At 50.8% G+C, this 27,508-nt stretch overlaps 1 protein-coding gene across 1 annotated transcript in view; it reads left to right on the top strand.

The window, feature by feature from the left end:
* HYDIN (HYDIN, axonemal central pair apparatus protein) overlaps window positions 1-27,508 on the top strand; it is a 176,929-nt gene that overhangs the window by 66,993 nt on the left and 82,428 nt on the right. The window contains exons 14-20 of the mRNA XM_014960757.1: window positions 918-1,018; window positions 2,221-2,356; window positions 2,856-3,020; window positions 8,343-8,495; window positions 18,161-18,399; window positions 22,137-22,392; window positions 25,085-25,228. Of these exons, the coding sequence (XP_014816243.1) occupies window positions 918-1,018; window positions 2,221-2,356; window positions 2,856-3,020; window positions 8,343-8,495; window positions 18,161-18,399; window positions 22,137-22,392; window positions 25,085-25,228 (1,194 nt within the window). The remainder of the gene's footprint in view (window positions 1-917; window positions 1,019-2,220; window positions 2,357-2,855; window positions 3,021-8,342; window positions 8,496-18,160; window positions 18,400-22,136; window positions 22,393-25,084; window positions 25,229-27,508) is intronic.

The raw sequence follows: 27,508 nt of genomic DNA, 5'->3' as shown, positions 1-27,508 counted from the left end.
CCAAAACCATGAGCTGAAGATCAAGTGCCCTATGGTCAAGCATGGAAGCCATTCATGTGGTTTGGAGAGCTGCTTAGAGCGATATCTTTGATTTAAAGTGGGCAGAGGAAGGATGAGGCCAGAAGGTGGCTGTTAAAAAGAGAGATGTCATTGTATTGAAGTGGTTGGCTTTTCTTCCCCCATCTTATTTCTCCTCTCCCATTGAGGAGAAGGAGCTGTATTCCCTGCCGTGATCTCCAACGGGGACTGAAAAAGCTCTGGCACCTGCTGGGCCACGTTTTGCCCTCAGCTTCCCATTGTAAAACTGGACTCACTCTGTTGAAGCCAACAGATTTCCTCTGGATTTAGGCTAGTGTAATCGAGATTGAAAATCAGTCCCTTAATTTTAATACAGTAGTGAGTAGAGCATTAGCCTGATTGGGCTTTAATTTAGCTTACGTATGCTCTGATAACTGCATGGTGTATTTAACAAAGCCAATATCACAGAATGATGGAATGGTTTGGGTTGGAAGGGATCTCAAAGGCCACCCAGTGCCACCCCCTGCCCTGGGCAGGGACACCTCCCACCACACCAGGTTGCTCCAAGCCCCCTCCAACCTGCCCTTGAACCCCTCCAGGGATGGGGCAGCCACAGCTTCTTGGGGCAACCTGGGCCAGGCTCTCACCACCCTCCCACCAAACAAGTTCTTCCCCACAGCTCAGCTCCATCTCCCCTCTTTGAGAGTCAAACCCTTCCCCCTTATCCTATTGTCAGAAGACTTTTATAACTCCCAGAGACTGTGCTCTACACATGGGCCAGCAGAAGAATTAGGGCAAAATCCTCCCTTTCCTTACTGTGGAAAGAGGGTGGAGGACACCGCACATGGATGATGGCTTTTGGGAATGATGAAGTATTTGATGCTCTTCTCTTCCCCCAGGTCACCCTGTGTTCCAACACCGTGAAGAGTTATAAGCTGGTGCTGGTGGTGGACGTGGATGGCGTTGGCACGGAGATGTTGGCCCTGCCCCTCACAGCCAGGTATCGTCCTCTCTCCTCGTGCACCCCTCACTGACATGCTGCCTCACGTGTGGTGTGCTGGCTTCATCTCCAAATGAGGAGTGTTGCTTAATGAGCTTAACGAGCTAGTTCTGCCCAGCTAGATATGAGAAGAGCAGTGCTTTGACAGCAGCCCATGTTGAGAAACGCCTGGGCTCGATGGGCAGGCACGGCCCAGAGCCTTTTTCTAAATAAAACAGTAATTATATCCATTCTTGGCCTGTGTTTGGGTGCTTGAGGTGTAACAAATTTCTTACAAGTGATGGACTTGTGACCAAAACACAACGTTCATCTGGGACGCAGCAAACAAGTCTGCTGAAAGCTGGCATCTGGTTTAGTTAACGAAGGCGCGTGTAAATGGGGATGGGGCTTATGGTGGGGCTGGTGAGGGACGAAAAAAGGCAAGATCTTACAAAGGGAAAAATTGTGCCTGATGCGGAAGGTGAGCTCGGGTTTCTCTGCTTCCCTCTGGTTCTTCTCAGCGTTACCGTTCTCAGACTTAACCCAAAAAGTCGTTCTTGCTGCAGCCGGTGTCGGCTTAATTACAGGAAGGATGCAGTTTGCTGGTGCTCTTCCCTCTCCCAGGCAGAGTCATCCAGTTGGTGATTTTGGGGCTGGGATTTTGTAAAACGAGTGGAAAAGGGAACAGTGTATGGACCTCTGTGGTCAAAGGAGCAAGGTAGCTACAGAAATGGGGAAAGGATGGGGGGAAGGCTTGTACCCTCTATCTCTGGGGTAAGTTTTTAGGCAGGGCAAGAGCAGTATGGGAGAGGAGGGAGTTGTTTTTACTCAAACACTGGTGTCCTGTGTTCCCTGAGCCTTGGTGAGCGCTGGTCCTCGGTGGGAAGTCTCCTCCAGGGGTCACACCTTACTGTGAGACCATTGGGAGGGTCCCTGCAAGCCTCCCGGGGCAAAGATGCCCATCAGACAGCTCTGGGACAGGGCACTGTGCTCTGCCCGGGCACTTGGCAGCCTCTGTGGTGCTGAGATTCGGGGTTTGCCCTTCCTTCACGAGAGTAAAAGTGACTAAAAAGAAGTTAAAGGCGATTTATCGCTGTAGGGGCATTCAGTGTCTATTTGACAGTGACAAATGGGTTGTGCTCCATTTCGTGCTATTTGGGGAGTAAACAAATCCCGCGTTCTCTCGGCATCTCTAATTCCCTTTCGGTCATCTCTTTGCCCAGGTGCGTGGTTCCTCCACTGCAAGTGCTCAACCCCGTGGTGACGTTTGGACGGTGCCTCCTGAAGTTCTCTTATCGGCAGGCGCTGACCCTTGTGAACGACAGCAATTTCTCAGGCTGCTACAAGGTTCTTCCTCAGGTGTGGCATCGCATCCCCATCCTGCCCTCGAGTGTTATCAAGGGGTTTATCAGAAAAAAAAAAAAAAAAAGGGGGTGGTGGTGGTGTTGGAGAAGACCTTGCTGGTTTATGTTCAGATAAGTTCGATAAGTTCCTGTTCTCTTTTGCTGAAAGCAAGAACCTACATGAATATGAGTTTCGGGAAGCAGTTTCAGCTCTTTAGGAAGCAGTTTATGTTCTAGTCTTTAGGGTGCTTTCATGCAGGAGAATCCAGGGGGCCACAAAAAGGTGCTGCAAGGTGGCTGCCAGCACAGGAGTGGGCGTTTGTGGATGCAGCGGTTTTTGGACCCTCTGAGGATGCCAAGCCCCTACGAGTCTTGCATCTTTGTGCCTTCCTGCTTTCCTCTAGGGATTTAAAAAAAAAAATATAATGCATTAATTGCCATTGTGGTAGATGTCAAGGAGCTTAAAGCTCCCTCAAAGGTCTCTCTGCAGTTGGGTTTGCTTCTGTCCCTTACAGGAGCGCAGGAGGGATGCTGCTGTGTGGTACTCCTGCCCCACGCCGTGTGGGATCATCCAGCCTCACAGCTCCGTGGAGGTCCCATTCGTACTGGAAGCCCAGGTGCTGGGAGAGCAGGACACCGTGGCTTATGTCGTGGTGTTTGGCAGCGAAGGGTCCCCACTGGTGAGTCCTGGGGGACGTGGGGTGAGAAGCGTACAGGGGTTCTTCTTGGGAAGACAAGAGCTTGTAATACATGGCAGGTGTGGAGAAGGAAAGAAGGGATTTATGGCAAGAGCAGCAGCTAATACCCAGAGAAGAGGAAAGGTGGTATCCTCTTAGGTGATAATCTAAGTGTCTGAGACAGCTTTTAATTAGGGAGATGTGAAACAGGATAACAAGCCCAGTCTGAAACCCAGCACAGTCCCTGGGTCTCGTACTCTGCTGTGTTATTAGATGAGGAGAGCAGCTGCTGCTTCACGAGGATGTCTGTTTGGGAGCACCCAGAGACATCCCTGAATCCCAGTAAAGCCAGCGCTGCGGAAGGAACCACATGGAAATTCAGGCCCATCACTTTGGAGAAACACCCCTCACATCTCTTTTCCAAAAGCCCCAGCCAAAGACACACGAGTCTCCCCACCTGCTTGCGTTTGGAGCACAGAGACTTCTTTTTTTTTCTTTTTTTTTTTTTTTTTTTTTCCCTACCAAACTTGGAAATGGATGAGGCAAAGCATTCCTAGAATAAACCCTCCTGAAAGATGTTGTTGGCGTTCAGGCGTACGCAACAGCAGCGACAATGACAAAATGCAGCAGAGAGAACGCTGTCTGTAGCGTCCTGGCTTCATCTAGAACAAATTTAGTTAATTAAAATTTAATTTTAAATGATATTAACTTTTGAAGCAGCTGTTTTAAAATGTCTTGTCATCTCCCCGAGCCTGAAAAGAGGATGTCAGAGGATTGCTGGGAACCTTAAGCTTTCTGTAACGGAGAGGAAGGCTGACATTTTGAAAGTAGTCGTAGGAATTTAAACTTTCATTAAAAGGAGTGGAAATGATGCTGCTAAATCCCCTGGATGCCACTGCGCATCTCAACTCAGGCCTTTGTGGATGTGCACGTAAACCAGTCAACAGGAAGGGCAGGATTTGCAGGGGAAAAGTCTGAAAAAAAACCTCAAATACGAGGCACACTTTCCTTATTCTAGAGGGGGGAAACTCTTTAACCGAGCTCTTTAATGTGAGGTTGTTTAACTGCAGTGTTCTGGGAAAGCTTTAACCCTTGGGCTAACAACTTACAGTTCCAAACTCTACCTTAATCTTTTTTTTTTTTTTTATTTGGAGATGAAAATGGCAACTTTTTGCCCAAAGGGCCAGCATTTCAGCTGGAGAACCCTACCTGTCTCAAACGAAAGATCTAGAGCAAGATGAATGACTGCACGTGCCCGTTAAAGTTGATGTTTAACGTGCAGCATTTCATCCCAGCTGCTCCTGGCACCCAGCTGGGTCTGTTGGCAGCACAAACGGGAGGTTTTGACTGTCAGGCAAGATTCTGTGCATTTTCTATAGGTCTGCCTTATAGTGTGGTATCACAGAATGATACGGTGTTGGAAGGGACCTCTGGAGATCATCTAGTCCAACCCCCTGCCAAAGCAGGGCCACCCAGAGCAGGTCCCACAGGAATGTGTCCAAGTGGGGTTTGAATGTCTCCAGAGGAGACTCCACCACCTCCCTGGGCAGCCTCTGCCAGGGCTCTGCCACCCTCACAGGAAAGAAGTTCCTTCTCATGTTCAGATGGACCTTCTTATACTCAAGTTTGTGCCCATTTCCTCTTGTCCTGTCCCTGGGCACCACTGAAAAAAGACCGGCCCCATCCTCCTGACACCCTCCCTTTAAGTATTTATAAGCATTGGCCAGATCCCCCCTCAGCCTTCTCTTCTCCAGACTCAAAAGCCCCAAGTCCCTCAGCCTCTCCTCAGCAGAGAGATGCTCCAGGCCCCTCATCATCTCTGTAGCCCTCTGCTGTCCCCTCTCCAGCAGTTCCCTGTCCTTCTGGAACTGGAGAGCCCAGAACTGGACCCAGTGCTCCAGATGGGACCTCCCCAGGGCAGAGCAGAGGGGCAGGATGACCTCCCTCCACCTGCTGCTCCCACTCTTCCTGATGCCCCCCAGGATGCCCTTGGCCTTCTTGGCCACCAGGGCCCATTGCTGGCTCGTGGGCATCCTGTTGTCCACCAGGACTCCCAGGTCTTTCTCCTCAGAGCTGCTCTCCAGCAGGTCACCCCCACCCTGTCCTGGTGCAGGGGGTTATTCCTCCCCAGGAGCAGCACCCTACACTTGCCTCTGTTGAAGTTCATCAGGTTCCTCTCTGCCCAACTCTGCAGCCTGTCCAGGTCTCACTGGATGGTGACACAGCCTTCTGGGGTGTCAACCACTCCTCCCAGTTTTGTATCATCAGCAAACTTGGTGAGGGGACATTCCATCCCTTCATCCAGGTCATTTATGAAGATATTGAAGAGTATCAGTAGTTCATTAGTAGCTGGCTCATCCAGAACTTTCTGGGCTGGCAGAGCAGCTAACCATAAAACCTGCACTGATGGCAAGTCATGATGGGATGGTTTGGGTTGGAAGGGACCTTAAAGTCCATCCAATCTCACCCCCACACCTTCCCCCAGACCAGATTGCTCAAAGCCCTGTCCAGCCTGGCCTTGAACACCCGTATGGATAATACCATGTGAATCTGACCTCAGAGGAATGGCTGCAATATATCCCAATAATGCAAAAATACAGGCTTGATTTTGTCTTAGGTGACACCATTTAGTAGATACCGAGTCTTTACAGAGTTTGGTGAAATTCCACACAGATTTTCCATCCAGGTTGTGTAGGTCCCTCCGTGGGGCTGTTGCTGGTATTTGGTTTGCCAGTGAAGTTGGTGCCAGCTTCAATGAGGTCTGTTTGGGGTAATGTCCTGCGTTAAGGAAGTGGTAGAAGCCGGCGCTGGGGTTGCCGGTGGCAGGGCAGCCTTGCGTGCGGCGGGCAGGGGATGTGGCAGCTGGCTGCTGTCAGAATCACCCATCACTCAAACCACGCTGCCTGCCAGGGACGGGTGCTCTTCCTTCCTAAATGATCAAATGTGACATTACACCCTCATCAACAAAGCCACCAGGGCTACTGCTGGGGATATGTGTGGCAACCTCTTGGGTTTGCCATCTCATTTTGCCGCCTTTCCCTGTGTCTCACGTTGCCTGTAATGCTGCTGAACGGGCTTTTTCTTGTCCCTTTTAAGAAAAATGTAGATAAAGGGGTGGGGTTTTCTATAAGTGTCCCTTTTAAGAAAAATGTAGATAAAGGGCCTTAGCCTTTCCTTCATGAGGGTATCAAGGGAATCACAGAATTGTTGAAGTCAGAAGGGATCTTCTAGAGACCATCCAGTCCAACTCCCCTGCCAAAGCAGGGTTGCCCAGAGCACATCACTCAGGAGCATCCAGGTGGGGCTTGAAAATCTCCAGAAAAGGGGACTCCACACCCTCCCTGGGCAGCCTCTGCCAGGGCTCTGCCATCCTCACCCCAAAGAAGTTCTTCCTCAGATTGGAGTGGAACTTCCCATGGTCCAGCTTGTGCCCGTTGCCCCTCGTCCTGTCACTGGGAACCACTGAAAAGAGTCTGGCTCCATCCTCCTTCAACCCCCCCATTAGGTACTTGTAAGCATATATATATTTATATATGGCATTAGTACACACTCTAATTGAAGACAGCTTGCCTGGGCATCCTCCAGATGTTATTCTACCCATCTCCAAAGGGCTCTGCCCTCTCTTCTGCACCACTGTCACCTGGAGGCAAAGCCAGCTGGGGGAGGCACAGCTCTTCCCTCCATTCCTTCTTCCCAGGAGCTTTGGGCAGCATCACCCAAACTGCAGCTCTCCATGAGAGGGATAAAAGGTCCATCATCACGCGCTGCTTTGGCTCCTTGTTTGCAAAGCACCAGCCTTGGTAGGAGATGGGGTTTTTTTTGGCTACTGGGGGCAGTGGTGTCCTGTCAGGGATGGAGCGTTTCTGGCTGAGCTGGGCGAGTGGCTCTGACAGCTGTCAATGCCCTTTCCTGGAGTCAGGCATCATTAAGGCTTTTCCATCACGGAGGCTAGTTTCTTTGCGAGGTTCAATCATACTCCCTGCCCTCCAGTGAATCATACAGCATCTTCTCAGCCCTGGGAGTTTTATGCATTCGGCTCCCGTTTAGGAGTCGGGGTGTTTAGAACCAGTGAAATCCAGACAGACGGTGTAAATTCTGATTGTTTTTAATGATGTGAGAAGGTGGTTCAGCAGAGATCCCCGTTCCTCCCCCAAGAGTTCTGCAAGAACAAAACTTTCGGGTCGCAGGCTGTCAAAAGAAAAAGGAAAAAAAAAACCAAGACTTGCTTGAATGATGTAATTAATGATTAATGTCTATTATTCGTATAATACCAGGAAAACTGCTGGAAGAGTGTGAGCAGCAGGTGGAGGGAGGTCATCCTGCCCCTCTGCTCTGCCCTGGGGAGGTCCCATCTGGAGCACTGGGACCAGTTCTGGGCTCCCCAGTTCCAGAAGGACAGGGAACTGCTGGAGAGGGGACAGCAGAGGGCTACAAAGATGATTTGGGGCCTGGAGCATCTGCCTTCTGAGGAGAGGCTGAGGGACTTGGGTCTTTTTAGTCTGGAGAAGAGAAGGCTGAGGGGGGATCTGATCAATGCTTCTAAATACTTAAAGGGAGGGTGTCAGGAGGATGGGGCTGGTCTTTTTTCAGTGGTGCCCAGGGACAGGACAAGAGGAAATGGCCACAAATTTGAATCTAAGAGGTTCCACCTCAACATGAGGGGGAACTTCTTTCCTGTGAGGGTGGCAGAGCCCTGGCAGAGGCTGCCCAGGGAGGTGGTGGAGTCTCCTTCTCTGGAGACATTCCAAACCCACCTGGACACGTTCCTGTGGGACCTGCTCTGGGTGGCCCTGCTTTGGCAGGGGGTTGGACTAGATGATCTCCAGAGGTCCCTTCCAACCCCGTCTGATTCTGTGATTCTGAAGACACCTAAGCACCAATCAGAGGCAACTAACGTGCGTGAGCTCTACTCCAAAGGGTCTGCTTTGCTTCTGGCTTTCTCTGGTTTTCACATTGGGGAATGTCACAGAAGTTCCTCTCCGAGTGTGGCTGGGCAGCAGCAGGAGTCAGGGAGGGTGTTTTGGGGCAAGAGGGTGAAGTAAAAGGGATGGGAGCAGGCATGAGGCAGAGGAAGGAGAGCAGAGAGCATGGAGGAGGTGCGAAAAAGCAAGCGTGGGGAAACTGGGTAATGGGACTATCCCTGAGTAATGGGAGCTCTTGGCTTTCAGGTGGGATCACTTAACATCTCACACTTGCTCCAGGCCTTGTGTTTCAGTCTTACACCACTGAAAACTAGGAGTACTAGGAGTACCCTTAAAGCTGTGTTTTTTTTTTTTTTTTTTTTTTTTTTTTTTTTTTACCTTTCCTACCTGCTTCCTGGAGCAGGAAATCCATTTAGTGAGCACCGGAGAAGGACCAGTTGTCTACGTGCATCCCAGCAAGATAAATTTTGGCAGTATCCAAGTTCTACAAGATGCTTCCCGAACTCTCCACCTCGCCAATCAGACTGTCATCCCTGCATCCTTCTCGGCAGAGATGGTAACTATCTGTGGGGCTATTAGCCAACGGAAATGACTGCTCCATAGCAGCCTGTGACTTGATTTCTATATGCAACATTCCCAGATTGCTACCAGAGAGAGAAGGCAAGATATTCCATCACAACACAGCAAGAAGAGCCTGGCTCTGGGGGCAGTTTTAGTGGGGCATGCCTGGGTAAAACAGAGTTTGCATAGGTGTTTGGGAAGAAATTAGCCTGGATTGTTTTTACAGGTTCTCCCTCTATTTTGTGGAAGGTCTTTAGCTCTGAGAGTCATGCTTTTGGAGCTTTAGGAGATTGAGAGAACCCTGTGGCCCTTTGCTGCTGAAAGGAGATGGGTTTCCCTATGTTTTCCCTGTTGTGTCTGCATCTGCTGGGCCTCGACTCCTGCTAACGATGGAGAGGAGGGTGTAAGGTCTGTCTGAGGGGGGAATGTGCTCTCCACTCGAGCAGGAATCAAAGCAGGGTTTGGAAGAAGGTTCATGCTTCTGTGTGCTGGGTGGGTCATGGCCAGCAGGAGCAGGGAAGTGATGGTGCCTCTGGACTGGGCACTGGTGAGGTCTCACCTCGAGGGCTGTGTCCAGCTGTGGGCCCCTCACCAGAGGAAGGACATTGAGGTGCTGGAGCATGTCCAGAGGAGAGCCACCAAGCTGGGGAGGGGTCTGGAGAACAAGTCACACAAGGAGAGGCTGAGGGGACTGGGCATGTTTAGTTTGGAGAAGAGGAGGCTGAGGGGAGACCTCATTGCCCTCTACAACTCCCTGATCAGATTCATCTCTTCCTTTTCAAATAATTGCCAAGATGCTTTTGAAGATTTCATCCAAGGATGTAAACAAGTATTGATTTGGCACACAGTCATTTTAAGAAGAACTACAAAAGATTGTGGCATTTTAGAGTAGCACCATAAATGCTGTAGAAAAAAAATCACATCACTGGAAAGGCACTTTCAAAAGACATAATTGAATTCCTTATCCAGTCTATCACTATCACTGTCACTGTTAAATACAGGAATTGGGGGACTAGAACTAGGTGTGAGTCAAAGTACCTTGGAATTTGATGACCAAACCTTCACATACACAAAAGGATGGAGCAATGCTGAGGTGTCATCCACACAGTCCCGTGAGAAAAGGTGGACTTGATGATCTCAAAGGTTTCTTCCGACCATGAAGATTCTGTGAACTTCTGGGGCTGGTTAACCCAGGCTGAATTTCCCTCTTGCTTTTTTTCCTGCTGTTTCTATGCTGAGGAAGATAAATGTAGAATCATGGAATGGTTCGGGTTGGAAAGGACCTAAAAGCCCACCCAGTGCCACCCCCTGCCCTGGGCAGGGACACCTCCCACCACACCAGGTTGCTCCAAGCCCCCTCCAACCTGCCCTTGAACCCCTCCAGGGATGGGGCAGCCACAGCTTCTCTGGCCAACCTGGGCCAGGCTCTCACCACCCTCCCACCAAACAAGTTCTTCCCCACATCTCAGCTCCATCTCCCCTCTTCCAGTGTCAAATCCTTCCCCCTTGTCCCATGCCTCCCCTCCCTGATCCAGAGTCCCTCCCCATGTAACCCTACAGTGGGGGAAATCCCAGCTTGCTTTGGCTCCTCGATGAAAATCTGCTTTCCACCTCTGCAGAGGGCGAGCCACCTCGGGTAGGTGGTACTGGTGTGTATTGGTGGGTTTTGCATGTTTGTACCCAATATTGACCCCCCTGAGCTCTGCGTGGGTGCTGCTGTCCTGCTGTGATGCTTTCCCTCCCCGCCCTGGGCAGCTGGCATCGCACAGCCTCTCCCTTGCCTCAGTGCCCTAATTGATGGGACTGGGAGATAAATCCTATCCTGCTTCATGGCAATCCCTGCAAATATTGTGGCCGATCAATAATATGAGGTGGTTGGGGGATGGTTTCATTCCCTGTGGTAAAGATGGGCTCTGCTGCTCCACGCCCCAACCCAACCAGCTGACTCCCCAGGGATGGTCATTCCCTGTGGTAAAGATGGGCTCTGCTGTTCCATGCCCCCCACCACCAGCGGCTGACTCCCCAGGGATGAGTTTACTCCACGAGGAGCATCTCAGCTTCTCAGGAGAAGCTACTGAGATGAGGGAGGTGTTGAAGGAGGCAGGTCCTGAGGACCTGCTGGATCAGCGGTTTGGACAAGCGCTCTTCAGGTTCTCCAACGCCGCGATGCCCATCTGATGGGGAGGGCAAGAGGTGCCCGAGCTGCTCTCTTACCCCCCACAGCTGCCTGCTTTGGTGCTGTTTTGCTGCCTCAGCTGAAGTTTCACCCCTTTGTTGTTGTCCGGTGGTGTATCAATGGGGGAAAAAGAGAGGACTAGATAGTTTGGAAATGGAATTTTGAGATGCAGTTGGGTGTTGGAGGGGGGAGCTGGCTCCGGCTCTCCCTTAGCCTGGCTCCTGGGTGACTTGAGCATCCTCCGTTCACTTGTGCCCCTGTTCTCTGAGATGCCAAAGCTACAGGAGATCGTTGGAGGACAGCAGGACAGCGATTTCCCTGTCTCCCATCTGATGGCTGATCTCCAAACCGTGGCTGTTTGCAGTTGGGCTTTATAGATCACTGTCCCCGCTCGAAAGAGAGAGATATCGATTGAAATTTTCACAGCAGCCTTGGCTCAGCCGTTACAGCACGCTGACTGGCAGCTCAACAAACCAGCTGAGATTAAATTAAGGGGCAGCACCAGAGCAAGTAAACGACTGGTCTCTTGTCGGAGGTGGAAGAGGGAGATGCTGTAACGCAGATGGCCGCGCTGCCCCCGTGGTGGTACCTTTAACCATCACGTGCCTATTGCTGTTCCTGTCAAGCCAAGCTTTCCTCTTGCTTTATAGGAGAAAAGAGCATTGTCTGAGCAAGCAGAGATGCTTTTTTTGTGGGTAACTTCACTTTGGGATAGTGGTTTAAGGAATCAAATCCTGTGGAGCATCCCTCGTGCACAGGCTTCCCCATACCCCTCTCTTCTTCTCTCCCTTGGATGGGTTGAGTCTCTCCTATGCTAGGAGCAGCATTGACCATTGCCAGAAGGAGACAAATAAAGCCTCCAAAGCTGTGCATTGAGATGGGGTTTTTGGGGTTTGAAGAGGAATGTAGGGACTTCATACCCTAGTCCTGCGTTGCCTTATCCCTGCAGATCTGTCACCCTTGGGGCCGGCGTGTCAGCCCGTGCTCATCCACCGAATCCCGTGTCTGTCTGATGTACTTTTTCCTTCTTAGATTGCTTTTCCAGCTGCCGGGCATCCTCTGGATCCAGCAAGGGGAGGGTTTGCCTGTTCTGTGGGTAGGAAAGACTGGAGGGATAGGTCAACATGAAGAAGCTGCTGCAGCTGAGCCGGGGGTGATGCGACCCGCTGGAAAGGGTGGCTGTTTCCCCTCCTTGCTGCTGCTTGCCATCTTCTTGATATGTTTCCCCAAGTGTCTGAGGGTGTGTTTTTTTTTGTTCTGCCACATTGCTTTAGCAGGGGAGTTGAACTAGATGATCTCTACGGTCCCTTCCAACTCTAAAAATTCAGTGAAATTCAGTGAAAAGAGTTGTTGTTGATGAATGGGAGCGTTTGCTCTCCCTGCAGAAAGGCAGAGAAGGAAAAAAGCATCTTTCTTTGATCCTTTCCTACCTTGTTCTTTGTCACTCCGTCTTCTCGGGGGGTCTTTTATTCGGCTACGGAGAACGGCATCTCTCAGCGTCGTGGAAGGCAGCGCGTGTCCCGCCTGGGTGATCAGAAAAGAAGAGACAAGCCTGGGGTGTAATTTTTGTTAATCAGTCGCAGCTCTCTTCTGCCTGCAGAATCCCCATGCTGGGTCTGTTATGTCCTACCACGGGGGGGAAACAGTGGTTTCCCAGTGCCTTGTAATGAGTGAGGAGAGAAAAGTGAGTGAGAAAGGAAAAAAAAAAAACAAACCACCTTTTTTTTTTTGAGATTTCCTCTTCTCATGCAAGTCCTAACTGGGGGTCCCTGATCCTTGACCTCCCTAATGCTGATCCCTGCTCTCCTGATGGAGCTGGCTGCCGCCTGGTTTCCAGCAGCGGTGGTGCAGCCCCATGTAGTGTCATCTTCAGGAGAATCCCTGGTGAGCAGAGACCCACCTTCCACACCTTCCCAGGGATGAGCTGACAGTGCAGAAGAGACCAAGTTCTGTTTATTTAAAAAAAAAAAACAAACAAAAAAAACCCCTCTAACTGTCTATCTTCTCCCTGGGATTCACTTGAGAAAAGTCAACTGATTTTTCAGGCAGCGTATAAAAGCTCTTGGTTGAACTTGGTGTGAGCAAAGAGAGAACACACAGTTCCCCTACTCGCTTCTCTCCTCATTAGTGCAGGATTCGTTTCATTGACTAATTCATTGCTTATTATCGCGAGCTTGTGCCGGCGTTCCCTCTATTAGAGAAGCAACCGTATGGAGAGACAGCAAAACATGGGAGATAAACTTCAAAACGGGGCCGATAAAGGGATTGCTGCTTTAGGGATGCTGTTTGGTGTCCTGGCTGACGGGAGGTTTTGTCGTTATCTGGGCGAGGAAGGCTTTGAAGAGCATCTCGACATTGTTGTGGCTCTCTCCGGCTGCTCTCGCTCAAGTCAGAGCAGACTCAAATTGGCAAGAGGGTGGTTTTTAAATCTACTGTAAATTGCATTTTATATTATTTTTGTTTTGTCCTCCCCCAAGCATCTGAATAATTAGCCAGGCTGTCAGTGTTTGCTCGTAGCGAGACACAGGCAGACAGTGCCCTGCCCTTCAAACGGTATCTGCAATGCTATTTAGAAATTAGTGTTCAATTAACTTTCCAAGGTATGGGCAGCACTGGCTGTGAATATGTGGCCTCTTCCGAGGTGAGCGGAGCTTCTGGAGAGAAGACGTACCATAGGCTTAACTCATTCCACAGCTGTCCCACCAGACCCTCGTGGTGCTCCAAAAGCTTACTTTTAGACTTAAACCATCAGTTTGAATCATAGAATCATAGAATCATAGAATGGTTTGGGTTGGAAGGGACCTTAAAGATCATCTAGTTCCAACCCCCTGCCATGGGCAGGGACACCTCCCACTAGACCAGGTTGCTCAAATAGCCATCCAGCCTGGCCTTGAACGCCTCCAGTGATGGGGCATCCACGACCTCCCTGGGCAAAAGGCTGTGTTCTGCCAACACAGCGGTACCAGTTTGCTGATTTCCACCAAGTCTGGTCTTGCCGGAGCTGGACCATGCCTGGAAACTCATGGCATCGGTCATGGTCAAGAACTTCCAGTCTTCTTCTGGTGACCAGTTGTACCAAAACCCAAAGAAGGTAGAAGGCTGTGTACCTGCCAGGGTTGCACCGGCTTCACTCCAGGACACGGTGCTCTTAAAAAAGGGAAGGAGAAGTTTCAGGGAGACCTTGGAAAAGGTGCCTGAAGGGAAGAGGGGTTTTTTTATCACGTCGGCTATCTTATATGAGTTCATGCCCTTCCAAAATTGCTGTATTTGGGTAATTGAAGAAATTGTGATTCCGCTCGTCTGGGGAAACTAAACTGGTTTCTGCAACCCGTTGGCCAACTGAATCAAAGGAGGGTGGAAGGCTTCAAGGCAATTATGCTCCTGCAAGCAAGGGTGACTCAGCTGAGTGCTTTTCCCACCAGAAAAGCAGGAGGAGTTTGGTTATTAAATGCCGTGCTTGGCAGCAGTCAGGCGAGCCGTGCCCCTGTCCCTGGCTGGTGAGGGACAGAGCGGTGACACGGCTCTGCCCAGCCCCGCGGGGAGAGGAGGAATGAGCTATGGACAGGGGACACGAGTGGGAGACAAGCTTCATTAGCTCCCTCAGCAGGCTGCTATTAGCTGAACCAAGTGTGACAAATTAGGCTGTGTTGTGGCTTTAATATTTATATTTTTACTGGCTTTCAAGGCTCTGCCCTTTAATTTCATAAAGCATCCCCTTAATGATGCACTGGGGCAGGGGCTGAACCCAGGTGGTCCTCGTGCTTTTGCCGAGGAGGTGCTGGTGCGGAGGTGCCAGGAGGAGCTCTGGTTGTTGTTGGGAGCATCTAACCAGTATCACACTGATCTGTTGTGGCTGCCCCATCCCTGGAGGGGTTCAAGGGCAGGTTGGAGGGGGCTTGGAGCAACCTGGTGTGGTGGGAGGTGTCCCTGCCCAGGGCAGGGGGTGGGACTGGATGATCTTTGAAGTCCCTTCCAACCAAAACCATTCTATGATCTCCATCTCCTGTTGGGACTTAGGATGCTTTTGGGCTGTTTCCTATCACTGATAGTTTGTGCAGATAAAGAGTAGCTTTGAAACGAAGACCACAGAGTCCCCCACCTCAGGGCTGCTAAAACACCTGGGGCAAAGCTCTGCACAACTGATGGGGGTTTATTTCCTCTTCATGCAACCTCCAGGAGGAGTGATGCCTCTGCCTGACCTGGTGTGAGCACTCTTGCTGTGGCTTGGTAACGTACAGCCACATCTTTAATAGTGAGTTCTGCTGCCTCTGTCGCTCGTGCCAGGCCAGAATGACCACTCACACTAATTAACTAGCTGTAAGTAGCTTCAAGAAAAGTGAGCGTGGTGGCTCCTCGTTTGTCCCTTGGGGCAGCCGGCTGTCTATCTCTTGCTGGTCTCCCTTATAACCATGGTTAATTTTGGCAGCTCTTACTCACAATGGAAACCTGTCCAGGGAGAAGCTAAAGATCTCGGTGTTGAACTTCTTGATTGATCCCAACCCTTGCCTAGCACTCAGAGACTCTGATGTCCAATAGTGCCAGGTCCTCCAGGGTCAGAAACAGCCCCCGTCTTTGTCTATCCCATGCATCCAGCTACTGCATCATTTTCTAGAGCATCCAGGGATAAGCAAGTAGCAGGGGTGTTCTCAGAAGTCAGATTCTTGGTCTCTAAAGGGATGGAGGTTTTTAGCATGGCTCCAAGAGACTTCTTGTCTCGGGGACGCAGCCTGGATGGCTGTAGGTAGAAGCTGACCTAGAAACCAGCAGGAATCTGGCCCAGCAGAGCCTGTCAGTGCTGGCAGATCTCCTTCCCCTTGGACCCACACCAAACAGGAGCTGAAGGAATGAGGACACCATACAAACCATCCTCCTCCAGAGCGGGCTGGTGGCCTGGCCAGGGCATGGTGGGTCTGCACTGGGTCACCCTAGCAAATTCAAAGTCTGGCTCCGTGGAGACAGCCTATCATTATTCCTCAGTAATAGCTTCTTGGGTACAATTTACTGCCCGGCTTGTTGCCAGGCTTTGATAAATGAGCTTTGTCAGCTTGCAGATTCACCTCTGGAGCAAAGCTATCAGGTCTCCTTTTCGAGCGAGCTACCCTGTGTCATCATGAATCAGAGGAAAAGTTGTACATTAATGTCAGTGAAACCCTAACACCCCACCGGCTCGGCGTGGAGGCGTTGGCTGGGTAGCTCTTGGCTGATGGCAGCCCAGTGGATGCCTCTGAGGCTAACCTGGGGTGGAGGGACAACAGAAGAAGGTTGGTGGGATCTGATGCGAGTGAGGTCAGTCTTCTTTCTGCCCGGGGTTGTGTACTTCACTGGCCTTTGAGATGAAAATGAATTTGGTGCTGGTTTTTGATGGGGTTTCAGTGACTGTAGTGTCTCTGGGTACCAGGTGGAGCTCTGCTGACAGATTTTGCTTTGTTTGCCACCTTCCAGTCAAGCCAGACACCCTGAGGATCAGCCTGATTCTCAAGCACTGCATCTTCTCCACAGCCAAGGAGGGTCGGGGGTGCAGAAAACAAAAGGAGAACTAGCCAAACCTCAACAGGGGGAATATAAGAACATTCCTTAACAGAGTATGAGGTCCTAAAATAGAAGAGTGGAGGGAGGAGGTTGCAGGTAGTAATGAAAGTGGAAGATGCAGGAGTGAAAAAAGCCAAGCCTGCTCCCCCTGGAGAAGCAGAGCCCCGAGTTTACCCTGTGCTGACTGCCCTCATCCCATCCTCATCTTGCTTTTTTCTTTTTTTTTAAAGACTTTCTCTTGCAGCTCTAGAGGACAAATGAAATGTAGCCGAGTTGATTAATTTTGCCAGCGCCTGGAATAATGTTGATGCCTTTGGCATGCTCCATCCTGGGACGCAGGGATGGAGACCTGCCCTGCTCTCCATGCAGGGTGCAATCAGCTGGAGGAGTTCTTGAAGCTGGGGCACCTACACATACTGTTGGGACCCTAAATGGTCAGCAAGTTACTGCTTCCCTGGCTTCCAGCGAGGCTTATCCTCATCATTAGCAGAGGTTGTTTTAGGGGATTATTTAAAATGCTTTCCATGACTTTGAAGTGCTGCTTGGTTTTAGAATCATAGAATGGTTTGAGTTGGAAGGGACCTTAAAGGCCACCCAGTGCCACCCCTTGCCCTGGGCAGGGACACCTCCCACCACACCAGGTTGCTCCAAGCCCCCTCCAACCTGCCCTTGAACCCCTCCAGGAATGGGGCAGCCACAGCTTCTCTGGCCAACCTGGGCCAGACTCTCACCACCCTCCCACCAAACAAGTTCTTCCCCACAGCTCAGCTCCATCTCCCCTCTTTCAGTTTAAAGCTGTTTCCCCTCATCCTATCACTACATGCCCTCTAAAAAGTCCCTCTCTGATTTTCAGTTGGTTTTTTAACGCTCTTAGGCTGGATGGTGTCCTGTTAGAGCTCAGTGCCACCAGCCTGATGGATAGAAGCTAACTTCAGCTAGATCAAGCAGTTGCTTGGATTATATCAGTCCTCCAAGCACGTTGTTGCTCCTTATTAAAAAAAAAATAAAAGAAAAAAAACCCTCTTCCCTTAGCATACGGCGGTGTTTTGGGTGAGTAGTGCCTGTTGTCCCAAACACAGCATGGGACTGTGGTGCACGTACCACTATCACCATGATGGATGTTTGGAAGCGGTTACACCTCCATCCCAGTGGGTTTTATGTTGTCCTGGGAGCGTTGCGTGCATCTCTGTGTCTGCTGCAGGCTTGCTCCCTGAGAATATGGTTTTAGATGGGCTGGGGGTCCAGCTCCCTTATTGCCCCACTTATGGTGGAGGGTCCATGAGAAACCAGAGGAAGAGAGCGCTTGGGAAGCCTGAGCTGTGTCCACAGGGCATGTCTTGCATTTTTTTTTCTGCTTATCTCTTCACCGCCCAGCTGTGTAGACACTTATAACCAAATTTTCCAAAGCCAAGGACAGTGGGGCATCTCGCTGCAGCTGATGATGGGTGGGAACTGAGCGCTCCAGTCCTTCAGGGGCAGTGGAGAAAAACCACCAAACTAATGGGCAAGAGGACTTTTTGGTGTTGGGGTTTTGATCAACCAGTTTTACAGAGTTATTCTTCAGGCTCTGTGGCTGCTGCTGTGGGATTTGAGCAAACCGGGCGTCCTCTGGCCTCGAACCTTTATGCCAACCTGGCCACTGTTGTGAGGAAGCCAGGAGAAAAAAAGTAACTTCCCTTGGTGTCCACTCCAAAGGAGGGACTGAAGGAGGAGGGGAGTAACCTTCTGAGGATGAGCACCCCTTGGGATTGGGAGAAACTGGGTTAATGAAGTGAGTCTGTAAAAGGAAGGTAAAATACAGGTTGTATAAGCTGTTGTTTTCAGACACAACATTTAGGGAAATTAAACCTTTATGTTTTTCACCCTCATATGTTTACTCTTCCCTTTTCCTGCACCCTACAAGGGACCAGGGTCCATGGTTTCCATCCTAAGTTAGCGTTTGGCTTCTCTTACAGGCTGGGAAATGCTCACGCTGGAGGGTTGAACCCAGTAAAGGTGTGATCCCCCCCGAGAGCGAGGTGTCTCTGACTGTCACAGCAAACTTGGACGACACCGAGAAGTTCAAGGATGAGTTGAACCTGTTCATAGAGAACAGCCATACTTACGTCATCCCTGTGCGGGCCGTCGGCATCGGCACCACGATTGTCACCGACAAACCCTTCGCTCCAGAGCTCAACTTGGGGCCACACTTCAGGTAGGGTCTCTCTCAGCTCCCACTTCTCCCAGGGGCTCAGCAAGTAGGAGGTTTAGAACCATAGAATTGTCCAGGTTGGAATGGCCTCAAGTTACACCAGGGGAGGTTCAGGCTGGATATTAGGAAAACTTTTTTCACTGAAAGGGTTATCAGACATTATAATGGGCTGCCCAGGGAGGTGGTTGAGGCACCATCCCTGGAGGTGTTCAAAAGATGGGTTGATGTAGTGCTGGGAGGTATGGTTTAGTGATGGTGTTGCTTCTTCTTTGTTGTGTGGGTGTCTATTTTTGTCAGTTAGGTTGATGGTTGGACAAGATGATCTTTAAGGTCCCTTCCAACCTAGAAGATTCTGTGATTCTGTGGAAGGGACCTTTCAGATCATCAAGGCCAACCATCAACCCAACACTGACAAACCCACCACTAACCCATGTCCCTCCGCACCACCTCTGTCCGGCTTTAAATACCTTCAGGAATGGCAACTCCACCACTTCCCTGAGCAGCCTCTTCCAGTGCTTGATCACCCTTTCGGTGAAGACATTGTTCCTAAGTTTCATCCTAAACCTCCCCTGGCACAACGTAAGGCCGTTTCTTCTTTTGCTGTAGTCCTTCAGGCCAGTTCTTCTTCAGTACTTAAGGTCCTGGCCCCATGTCACTGAAGCCACGGGAATTCCTTTAGAAACATTTTATGGCCGTTTGAAAGTCATTAGGAGCCATCAAAAGCCACCCAAATGGGCACCAGTTGCTAAATTGTCGCTGAATTGTCCTTAGTTATAATACATTTATTTCTTCGCTTTATCAAATAAAGGTTTGGAGGAAAACAGCAGGTCCTGGAAGCCTCGGGCTGGAAAACACTCCGTTACGAGTAAAACCATCTTTCCCTTCGCAGTAACGTTGCTTTGCTTTTTCACTCACTGTGGAGTATCATCTCACAACAGCGGAGAAGACCTTGGGCGGTAGCTTGTTATCGACTCCTCGACTAAATTAATGGTGCTGTTTTATTTCCCCTCCGCCCAGGAGTCTTGGAGGAGCAGTGGAATTTGTCTTTGCCCTGTATCATCCCTCGGTTCACTCGTTTTCCCTGGCTCCCCTGCCGGGCTGCTCTTTATTGGATGGATTCCTTCTTTCCTGGCTTTTCCTGCCTGTTTTCCTCGCTGTCTCCTCCATCAGAAGCAGCCCGGGGCGCGGGCAAGCGAAGGTGGCTGAGGAACCAGCTCTGAATGGGAGAGGAGGAGAAGCCTGCTGAGGTTGGGCGGGATAAATTGAGAGTGCTAATTGAAAAAGCTCAGCTGGGAGCAGGGGACTCACTGATCCCAAGAACGTACCTGGTTTCAGACACAAACGCCTTATAAATGGGAGGAAAATAAGCCTTTTCAGAGTGCCTTGTGTTGGAGGCCTCTTGGGAGAAGAAGACTGGTCTTCTCAAGGTGCCTGTTCCTTTCCCTGGCTGCAAAGAGGATCTGCAGTGCTCCCATGGCTAAATTTTGGGGTAGAAAGTGCAGCTTAATCCTACCTTAAATATTTAGGATAGATTTTGGGGGTTTAAAGCCATAAACCATCCACCCGAAGGGGGAGGCTGGTGCTTGTCCAGCGTTTCCTGTGCTCTGTGTAGCCAATTTGTGGCTGCACAATGCAGGGGACAACGTTGGTGTGGTTCATGTCCTTGTCCCCTGCCCCCTTCACATCTTCGCCTTCAGGCTCAGTTTGGAGTTGCTGCCATTGCAGAGCTGCCACCAGGTGAGCTGAGGTGGGACCAGGGTGACATTTTACAGAGCCACAAATTCTGCATCTACCCAGAGCTGCTCCAAGCGTTTGGCTGTTGCTGTCCACAGATAAACCACAGATAAATTTCATACTAAACTTAAACTTATTGAATTGTTTAGGTTGCAAGGGACCTCCATTTCCACCTCATTGCCCTGGGCAGGGACACCTCCCACCACACCAGGTTGCTCCAAGCCCCCTCCAACCTGCCCTTGAACCCCTCCAGGGATGGGGCAGCCACAGCTTCTCTGGCCAACCTGGGCCAGGCTCTCACCACCCTCCCACCAAACAAGTTCTTCCCCACATCTCAGCTCCATCTCCCCTCTTGCAGGGTCAAACCCTTCCCCCTTTTGCTGTGGCTCCCCTCCCTGATCCAGAGTCCCTCCCCAGCTTTCCTGGAGCCCCTTGAGGGACTGGAAGGGGCTGGAAGGTCTCCCTGGAGTCTTCTCTTCTCCAGGCTGAACCCCCCAACTCTCTCAGCCCCCCCTCCCAGCAGAGGGGCTCCAGCCCTCCCAGCATCTCCGGGGCCTCCTCTGGCCCCATCCAACAGCTCCATGTCCTTCTGCTGTTGGTGGCCCCAGAGCTGGAGGCAGCACTGGGGGGGTCTCTCCAGAGCGGAGCAGAGGGGCAGAATCCCCCCCATCCATCCCTCTCCCTGCTGGCCACGGGGCTGGGGATGCAGCCCAGGGTATGGGGGGTTTCTGGGCTCCAGCGCAAGTTGCCAGGGTGTGTGGAGCTTCTCCTCCATCAACACCCCCAAGTCCTTCTCCTCAGGACTGCTCTCCATCCATTCTCTGCCCAGCCTTTATTGGTGCTTGAGATTGCCCCGACCCACTGCAGGACCTCACATTTGGCCTGGTTGACCACCATACATCGTCCTGGTTGCACTCATACCGTTGAGCTTGTATACATCATTTCTTTAAACAGTCTTGTTTCAGGCTGGTTTGTTCTATACCACCACCCCTGTGTGTGTGTTTCATTGCTTACGGCAGAGGTGCAGTTAGGAAGCCACATATTCTGTACTTTTCAAAAAGACAATAACTGTTCCAGGAACAATTCATTTCCTGCTCATACTCAGATTTACAGCGGGTAAAATAATTCCTCCAGACGAGCCTGTAGTTAGTGTTCCTTCACTTGAAGGAATCAATTTCCATTGAATATTCATTTTGGTTCATATCTAGCTCCCGTTATTCATCTCTTGTTGTCGCTCTGTTCCCTCAGCAGCGAGACCTGGTCCTGCTGCCGTGTTCTTAGCAGGGAAGCTTCTGTTCATCCTGTGTTGGTTTGTCTTCCTAAAACACAGACCAGCTGTGCCATTCCAGCAAAGGGTGACGAGAGTTGGATGCTCCCCAAGGGGCGGGGAGACTGAGTGCAGGGACCTCACGAGTGAGACAGGTGGTGCCCAGGTCACCAGAGGAGACTATATACCCTGCAGGTCCTAAATAGCATCTTCAGAGGAAGCAACCTGAGGCAGCAGCTCCCAAAGGGGAGGTGAAATGGCAGCAAACCTTGTCTTCCTTCTATTTGCAGCCAGGACAGGTCAGCTTCACATGTGATGGAGCGAGACCATTCCTGTGCAACGTGCTCTAGGTGGAGGGTTGGACTAGATGATCTCCAGAGGTCTCTCCAACCCCATAGCATTCTGTGATTCTGTGACCTGCAGGAAGAACCTCGGAAAAACTCTCAAAGGGAGGAGGACCAAAGGCTGGTGATGCTTTTTCTTGAAGCTGCTGAGGTCATGGTGATGTTCTCCATGAAGCTTTTCCTTGCTGTACTCAGACACAGCAGCTGCTGGATGGTGTTAAACTTAGGGGCAACCAAGGTCTGGCTCTTGCTGAAACTTTGAGCTTGGTCAGCCTTTTCGGAGGAGGATTTATTGCTGACTGTGGGGTCACACAAGGCCATCAGGGCACTGAATGTGGGAGAGCACTGGGAAGTGGCAGCTCCCATGACATTTTCCATCTCTGCTTCTCTTCTAGCCTGGATTCCTGCTCTTACCACTTCAAGATAACCAACAAAGGACGACGGATCCATCAGCTCTATTGGACGACAGAAGGTTTTGCCCCGTTTCGCCAGCGGGATCGTCTCCCTGCCATCAGCAACACCAAGGGCAAAGATTCCTCCCGGCGCCCCAGACCCCCCAGCCCAGTGTTTAAGCTTCGACCACTGAGGATGGAGCTGATGCCTGGAGAGACTATGGAGATGATGCTGGAAGGCTCCTCCAGCACTCCACAGGTGAGGTCCCCCACGAGTGCTGAGCCTTCCCCATCATGCCTTCCACTGGGGCTCCTTCTGCAGCCCCTTGACATTCTCATGAGAAAATGAGCAAATGCTTTCAAGAAAGTGTTTTAATGCCACAGGTTACCATGGCAGCACCAGTTGCTTTCCTTGCTGGCCACCATCAGTTGCTAAGGGCTTTTTTTTGTGTGTGTGTTTCTATAGTTACCATAACCCCAACTTGCTGGTACCAAAACACGGGCTGAAGGAAGCGTTGTGACTTGAGGGGCAAATGGCAGGTTACGAGGTGTTGCGTGCCAGGGAAGAGAGGAAAGGCAGGGAAAATAAGTTATGCTTAGCCTAGGAGCACAGGCAGAAAGTAAATAAATAAAAAAAAAAAAAAAAGAGCCAAGTAATATATCTGGGGAAAGCAGTGAGTAAAAACTGTGGAGGGGGGAGTGTCTGGGAGCAGCATCGTTTTTCCTCTGCAGACAAAGATGGGCAGAGGGCTCGTCTAGCACCGAGTCCTGGAGGAGAAAAACAAACACCATGTGTCAGCTCTAATGATCGGAGTGACGTTCTCTGTGTGGGAAACTGTTCCCAGGGATCATTATAATTGACAGCTTGACTTTTGTCAATATTTCCATAACAGCTCGCCCTGGTCTCTCAGCTGTCCCAAGGGCAGCCAGGTCTGGAGGCACTCACGGATGGCAGCTCAGAGAGGGGGATTTCAGCAGGATCACTGGGTCCTCTCCTCCCCAGCCCCTTCTTTCCAGGGGAAACCCAACTCTGCAGAGAAGCCATAGCTAACCCTGGTGTGCGTTCCCTGGCCCCAGGACCACTGGGCACAGATATTTAAGCGAATGTGGAATAAATCTGCATTAAGCTCCTGCTGCTCCTGGTGTTTTGAAAGGCGTTTTGAAGGGTCGCCTCAGTGGTAGCTTGAAGAAGACTTTCAGCCATTGGAATGGGCTGCCCAGGGAGGTGGTTGAGGCCCCATCCCTGGAGGTGTTCAAAAGACGGGTTGATGTAGTGCTGGGAGGTCTGGTTTAGTGATGATGCTCCTTGTTTGTTGTGCGGGTGTCTATTTTTGTCAGTTAGGTTGACGGTTGGACAAGATGATCTTTAAGGTCCCTTCCAACCTAGAAGATTCTGTGATTCTGTGATTATCCACACACCTGACTGCAAAGGGACTGCACCTATGCAGTTCTGAGCCCAAAGGCTTTGCTGAAGAGGGGGAAAAAGGTACCAGAAAGGAAAAAAAATGCTCAGGGCACTGGAGAGGACATCTTCCCTGGAAAGCTGAAAGGGCATCTGTGGCTACCTGGTTCTTGGAGTTAAAGCCAAGACCCTGTGGGGAGTGGGCAGTCCACCTTGCTTGGGTCTTGAGAGCTTCATACTCTTCAGGTTGGCCAGGAGCCCAACTCTTTGCATTGCATGTGCAGCAGAGATGATTTTGAAGGGCTCCAAGGAGGAGCTGGGTAGTGGTGTTGTACCAGGGAAAGAGAGAGAAAATAAAGGGAGGAATTTGGAGAAGTGAAACCATGAGAAATCAGGAAAAAGTCTTGAATGTAAAAGCATCCAGCTTAAGCAGAGCGTTTTCATGTGAGTGCAAGATATCAGTTTCCCTGGGGAGATTTCTTTTAAAAACGGCTCTAGGAGAGCACAGTATGTCCTAGGAGTGAGCAATCCCCTCTTTACCCCCAAGACAGGCTGGCTCTTTGAGTTGTTCCCATGGATCCTTTCCACTGAGCTTCCAAGGGAAGGTTTGCTGCCATGAGTCTTTCTATCGCCTCTTTCCCTTCATAGAGTTTGTGGGGTTGTTTTTAAATTAGTTCCTACTCTAAGCATTATGCTTAGCAATGGGGCACATCAAAGCAATAATCACTTGGGGCAGGGATTATTACAATCGTAAGCAGCACATGATGCAGAAGTGCTTTTTGTGGGTGTTATGGTGTAGCACTATGGACATTTGAGTGCAGAATAGGTAGAGTGCAGCATAAAATGAAAAAGGGGCTATTGAAGAGAGCAGAGACTGTAACTTTTTGGCAGGAATCATAGAATGGTTTGGTGAGAAGGGACCTCAAAGCCACCCCCTGCCCTGGGCAGGGACACCTCCCACCACACCAGGTTGCTCCAAGCCCCCTCCAACCTGCCCTTGAACCCCTCCAGGGATGGGGCAGCCACAGCTTCTCTGGCCAACCTGGGCCAGGCTCTCACCACCCTCCCACCAAACAAGTTCTTCCCCACATCTCAGCTCCATCTCCCCTCTGTCAGGGTCAAACCCTTCCCCCTCCTCCTAGGGCTCCCCTCCCTCATCCAGAGTCCCTCCCCAGCTTTCCTGGAGCCCCCCTTCTTGAGGGACTGGAAGGGGCTGCAAGGTCTCCCTGGAGCCTTCTCTTCTCCAGGCTGAACCCCCCAACTCTCTCAGCCCCCCCTCCCAGCAGAGGGGCTCCAGCCCTCCCAGCATCTCCGGGGCCTCCTCTGGCCCTGCTCCAACAGCTCCATGTCCTTCTGCTGTTGGTGGCCCCAGAGCTGGAGGCAGCACTCCTGCAGTGATACCTGCTGACGATTGATGGCCAAGATCCCATGGCCTGCTTTTTATCCAGGCTTTCAGACTCCTTTATGTTGAGGGTTGGGTGGCTACCAAAATGTGTTTTCTGGACACCCTGCTGGCACCTACTGGGTGACGTGTGACTCTTGCACACAGGTGGTGAAGGAGCGGCTCCTGTGCCATGCCATGGTGGGGAGCAAGGCAGGGAAGACACAGATCATGCAGGTGGACGTCACGTGCGAGTTCGTGGCTCCTGTTCTGCAAATGTCCTCCAGAGAAATTGCTTTCCGGGTGAAGAAGGTAAGTCTCTGGATTTCATCCTGGTGTTTAATAGTGTGGATGATGAGTTGAAGGCCTTCGGAGTGTGTGTGATTAAGTTCAAAGGAGAAACTTAGCTTCTCCAAGTTCATGGAGCTTTGCCCATTGATTGGAGCAGTACCAAGCTTCTGCTGTTAACACTGAGATCATTATTTCACTTCTCTGGGTTGGGGGACAGTCTCACCAGCTCTCTTCTGCCCTTCTTGATGTGGAGATGGAATTGAGCTGCAGAGCCAAGGGCACAGGGTGAGATGTGTGGGACCCAGGAGGACAGTGTGGGGCTTGGGACCTGCATCTCATGTTCTGGGCCTGGAGGTGGGAGAGCAGATGGCCATGGCTGGGTCATGCTAAACCCCCTCCTCACCCTTCCTGAGGTGCTTCAGAAAGGAAGCGAGGATGTTTTCAGAGATGGGACTGGTTTTTATCTTCAATGAAGTAAGATTGAGATTTCAGCTGCTCCACCGAGCAGGGTGATCTTTCTAGAGAGACACCGGTTCCTGTTCTCGGTACAAAGGGAGGTTTTTGAGGATCCTCCAAGGCACAGTGAAGTCCAAACAGCAGTCCTGGAGGGGAGCTGAGAAAACCTGAGATTGCTGACAGTTCCTCGGGCTGACGAGGAAAAAAACGTCATCTCTTGTCCCTCTTTTCCTTCCCTGCTGTTGGTATGGATGCATTTCCCCAAGCCTTCCCTCCTTCAAAGGACCTGCAGACGTCCTTCAGCTGCAGCGATGGTAACACCAACGCAAAGCAGGTGCCCTTTAGTCTCTGCCTCCTGACTCTATCATCTCCCCCCCCTTCCCACGAGGCGTCTGAAAAAGAGAAGCCATTTCATTAGTTAGTTCCTGTGTTTTCAGGCCTTTCCTCTGGTTCCAGAGAAGCACAAAAATCCTGTGAGCAGGCGGTTTGGATTTTTAATTAGAAGCTTTTCAGCTCTCCCTGACGTTCTGCCTGTGGTCTGCTTGATGCTGGGCGCTCCGGTTTATCGAGTGCTACACGCGCTGCAGCTCGTTTGATGTCAACACAGCCCAGAACTCGTTTCCCAAATGCCCTATGGTTTACACAAACCGTGTGTGATCTTTCTAGAGAGACACCGGTTCCTGTTCTCGGTACAAAGGGAGGTTTTTGAGGATCCTCCAAGGCACAGTGAAGTCCAAACAGCAGTCCTGGAGGGGAGCTGAGAAAACCTGAGATTGCTGACAGTTCCTCGGGCTGACGAGGAAAAAAACGTCATCTCTTGTCCCTCTTTTCCTTCCCTGCTGTTGGTATGGATGCATTTCCCCAAGCCTTCCCTCCTTCAAAGGACCTGCAGACGTCCTTCAGCTGCAGCGATGGTAACACCAACGCAAAGCAGGTGCCCTTTAGTCTCTGCCTCCTGACTCTATCATCTCCCCCCCCTTCCCACGAGGCGTCTGAAAAAGAGAAGCCATTTCATTAGTTAGTTCCTGTGTTTTCAGGCCTTTCCTCTGGTTCCAGAGAAGCACAAAAATCCTGTGAGCAGGCGGTTTGGATTTTTAATGAGAAGCTTTTCAGCTCTCCCTGACGTTCTGCCTGTGGTCTGCTTGATGCCGGGCGCTCCGGTTTATCGAGTGCTACACGCGCTGCAGCTCGTTTGATGTCAACACAGCCCAGAACTCGTTTCCCAAACACCCTATGGTTTACACAAACCATGCGGGAAGCCCAGAGAAAGGCAGAAAGGGGAAGAAATGGCTGAGGCTGAGCTCAGCTTTGAGGGTTAGAGACACCTTGTCACCATAGCAGGGGCAGCGGGAGACACGTTGCGAACGAGCTGTTGAGGTTTCTGGCTGGCTCCATGTGCAAATAAATGCTCCAAGCCAACCTTAGGCTCCCGCAGGCTCTCACTACGGGCCAAATCACAGAATGATACGGGGTTGGAAGGGACCTCTGGAGATCATCTAGTCCAACTCACAGCAAAGAAGTTCCTCCTCATGTTTAGGTGGAACTTCTTACATTCATGCTTGCTTTTCTCCTCTGACCCACCTTGCTGCCTTTATGTCTAGAGCCCATATGTCTATAAGAAATCACTCTATGTGAGCCAAAAAAAATATCTTGGGCCATTCTGCCCAAGAGAAGGTACAAAACCAGAAACAAACTTTCTGGTTTGGGTCTCATTCAAGCGGCTGCCTCCTCTCATGGTCCTATTCCCTCATCTGAACATGACACTGTTTCCCTGTCCCCCGGGGGATGCTGTGGCTTCTAAACATGGAAAGCATCCGATATACTTAGAGATAAACTTCTAGAAGG

The sequence above is a fragment of the Calidris pugnax genome, unplaced genomic scaffold (assembly GCF_001431845.1).
Source record: "Calidris pugnax isolate Ruff unplaced genomic scaffold, ASM143184v1 scaffold347, whole genome shotgun sequence".
In the NCBI taxonomy this organism is placed as follows: Eukaryota; Metazoa; Chordata; class Aves; order Charadriiformes; family Scolopacidae; genus Calidris; species Calidris pugnax.
The sequence above is the reverse complement of the archived record's forward strand: the minus strand, read 5'-3'. Positions and strand labels throughout refer to the sequence as shown.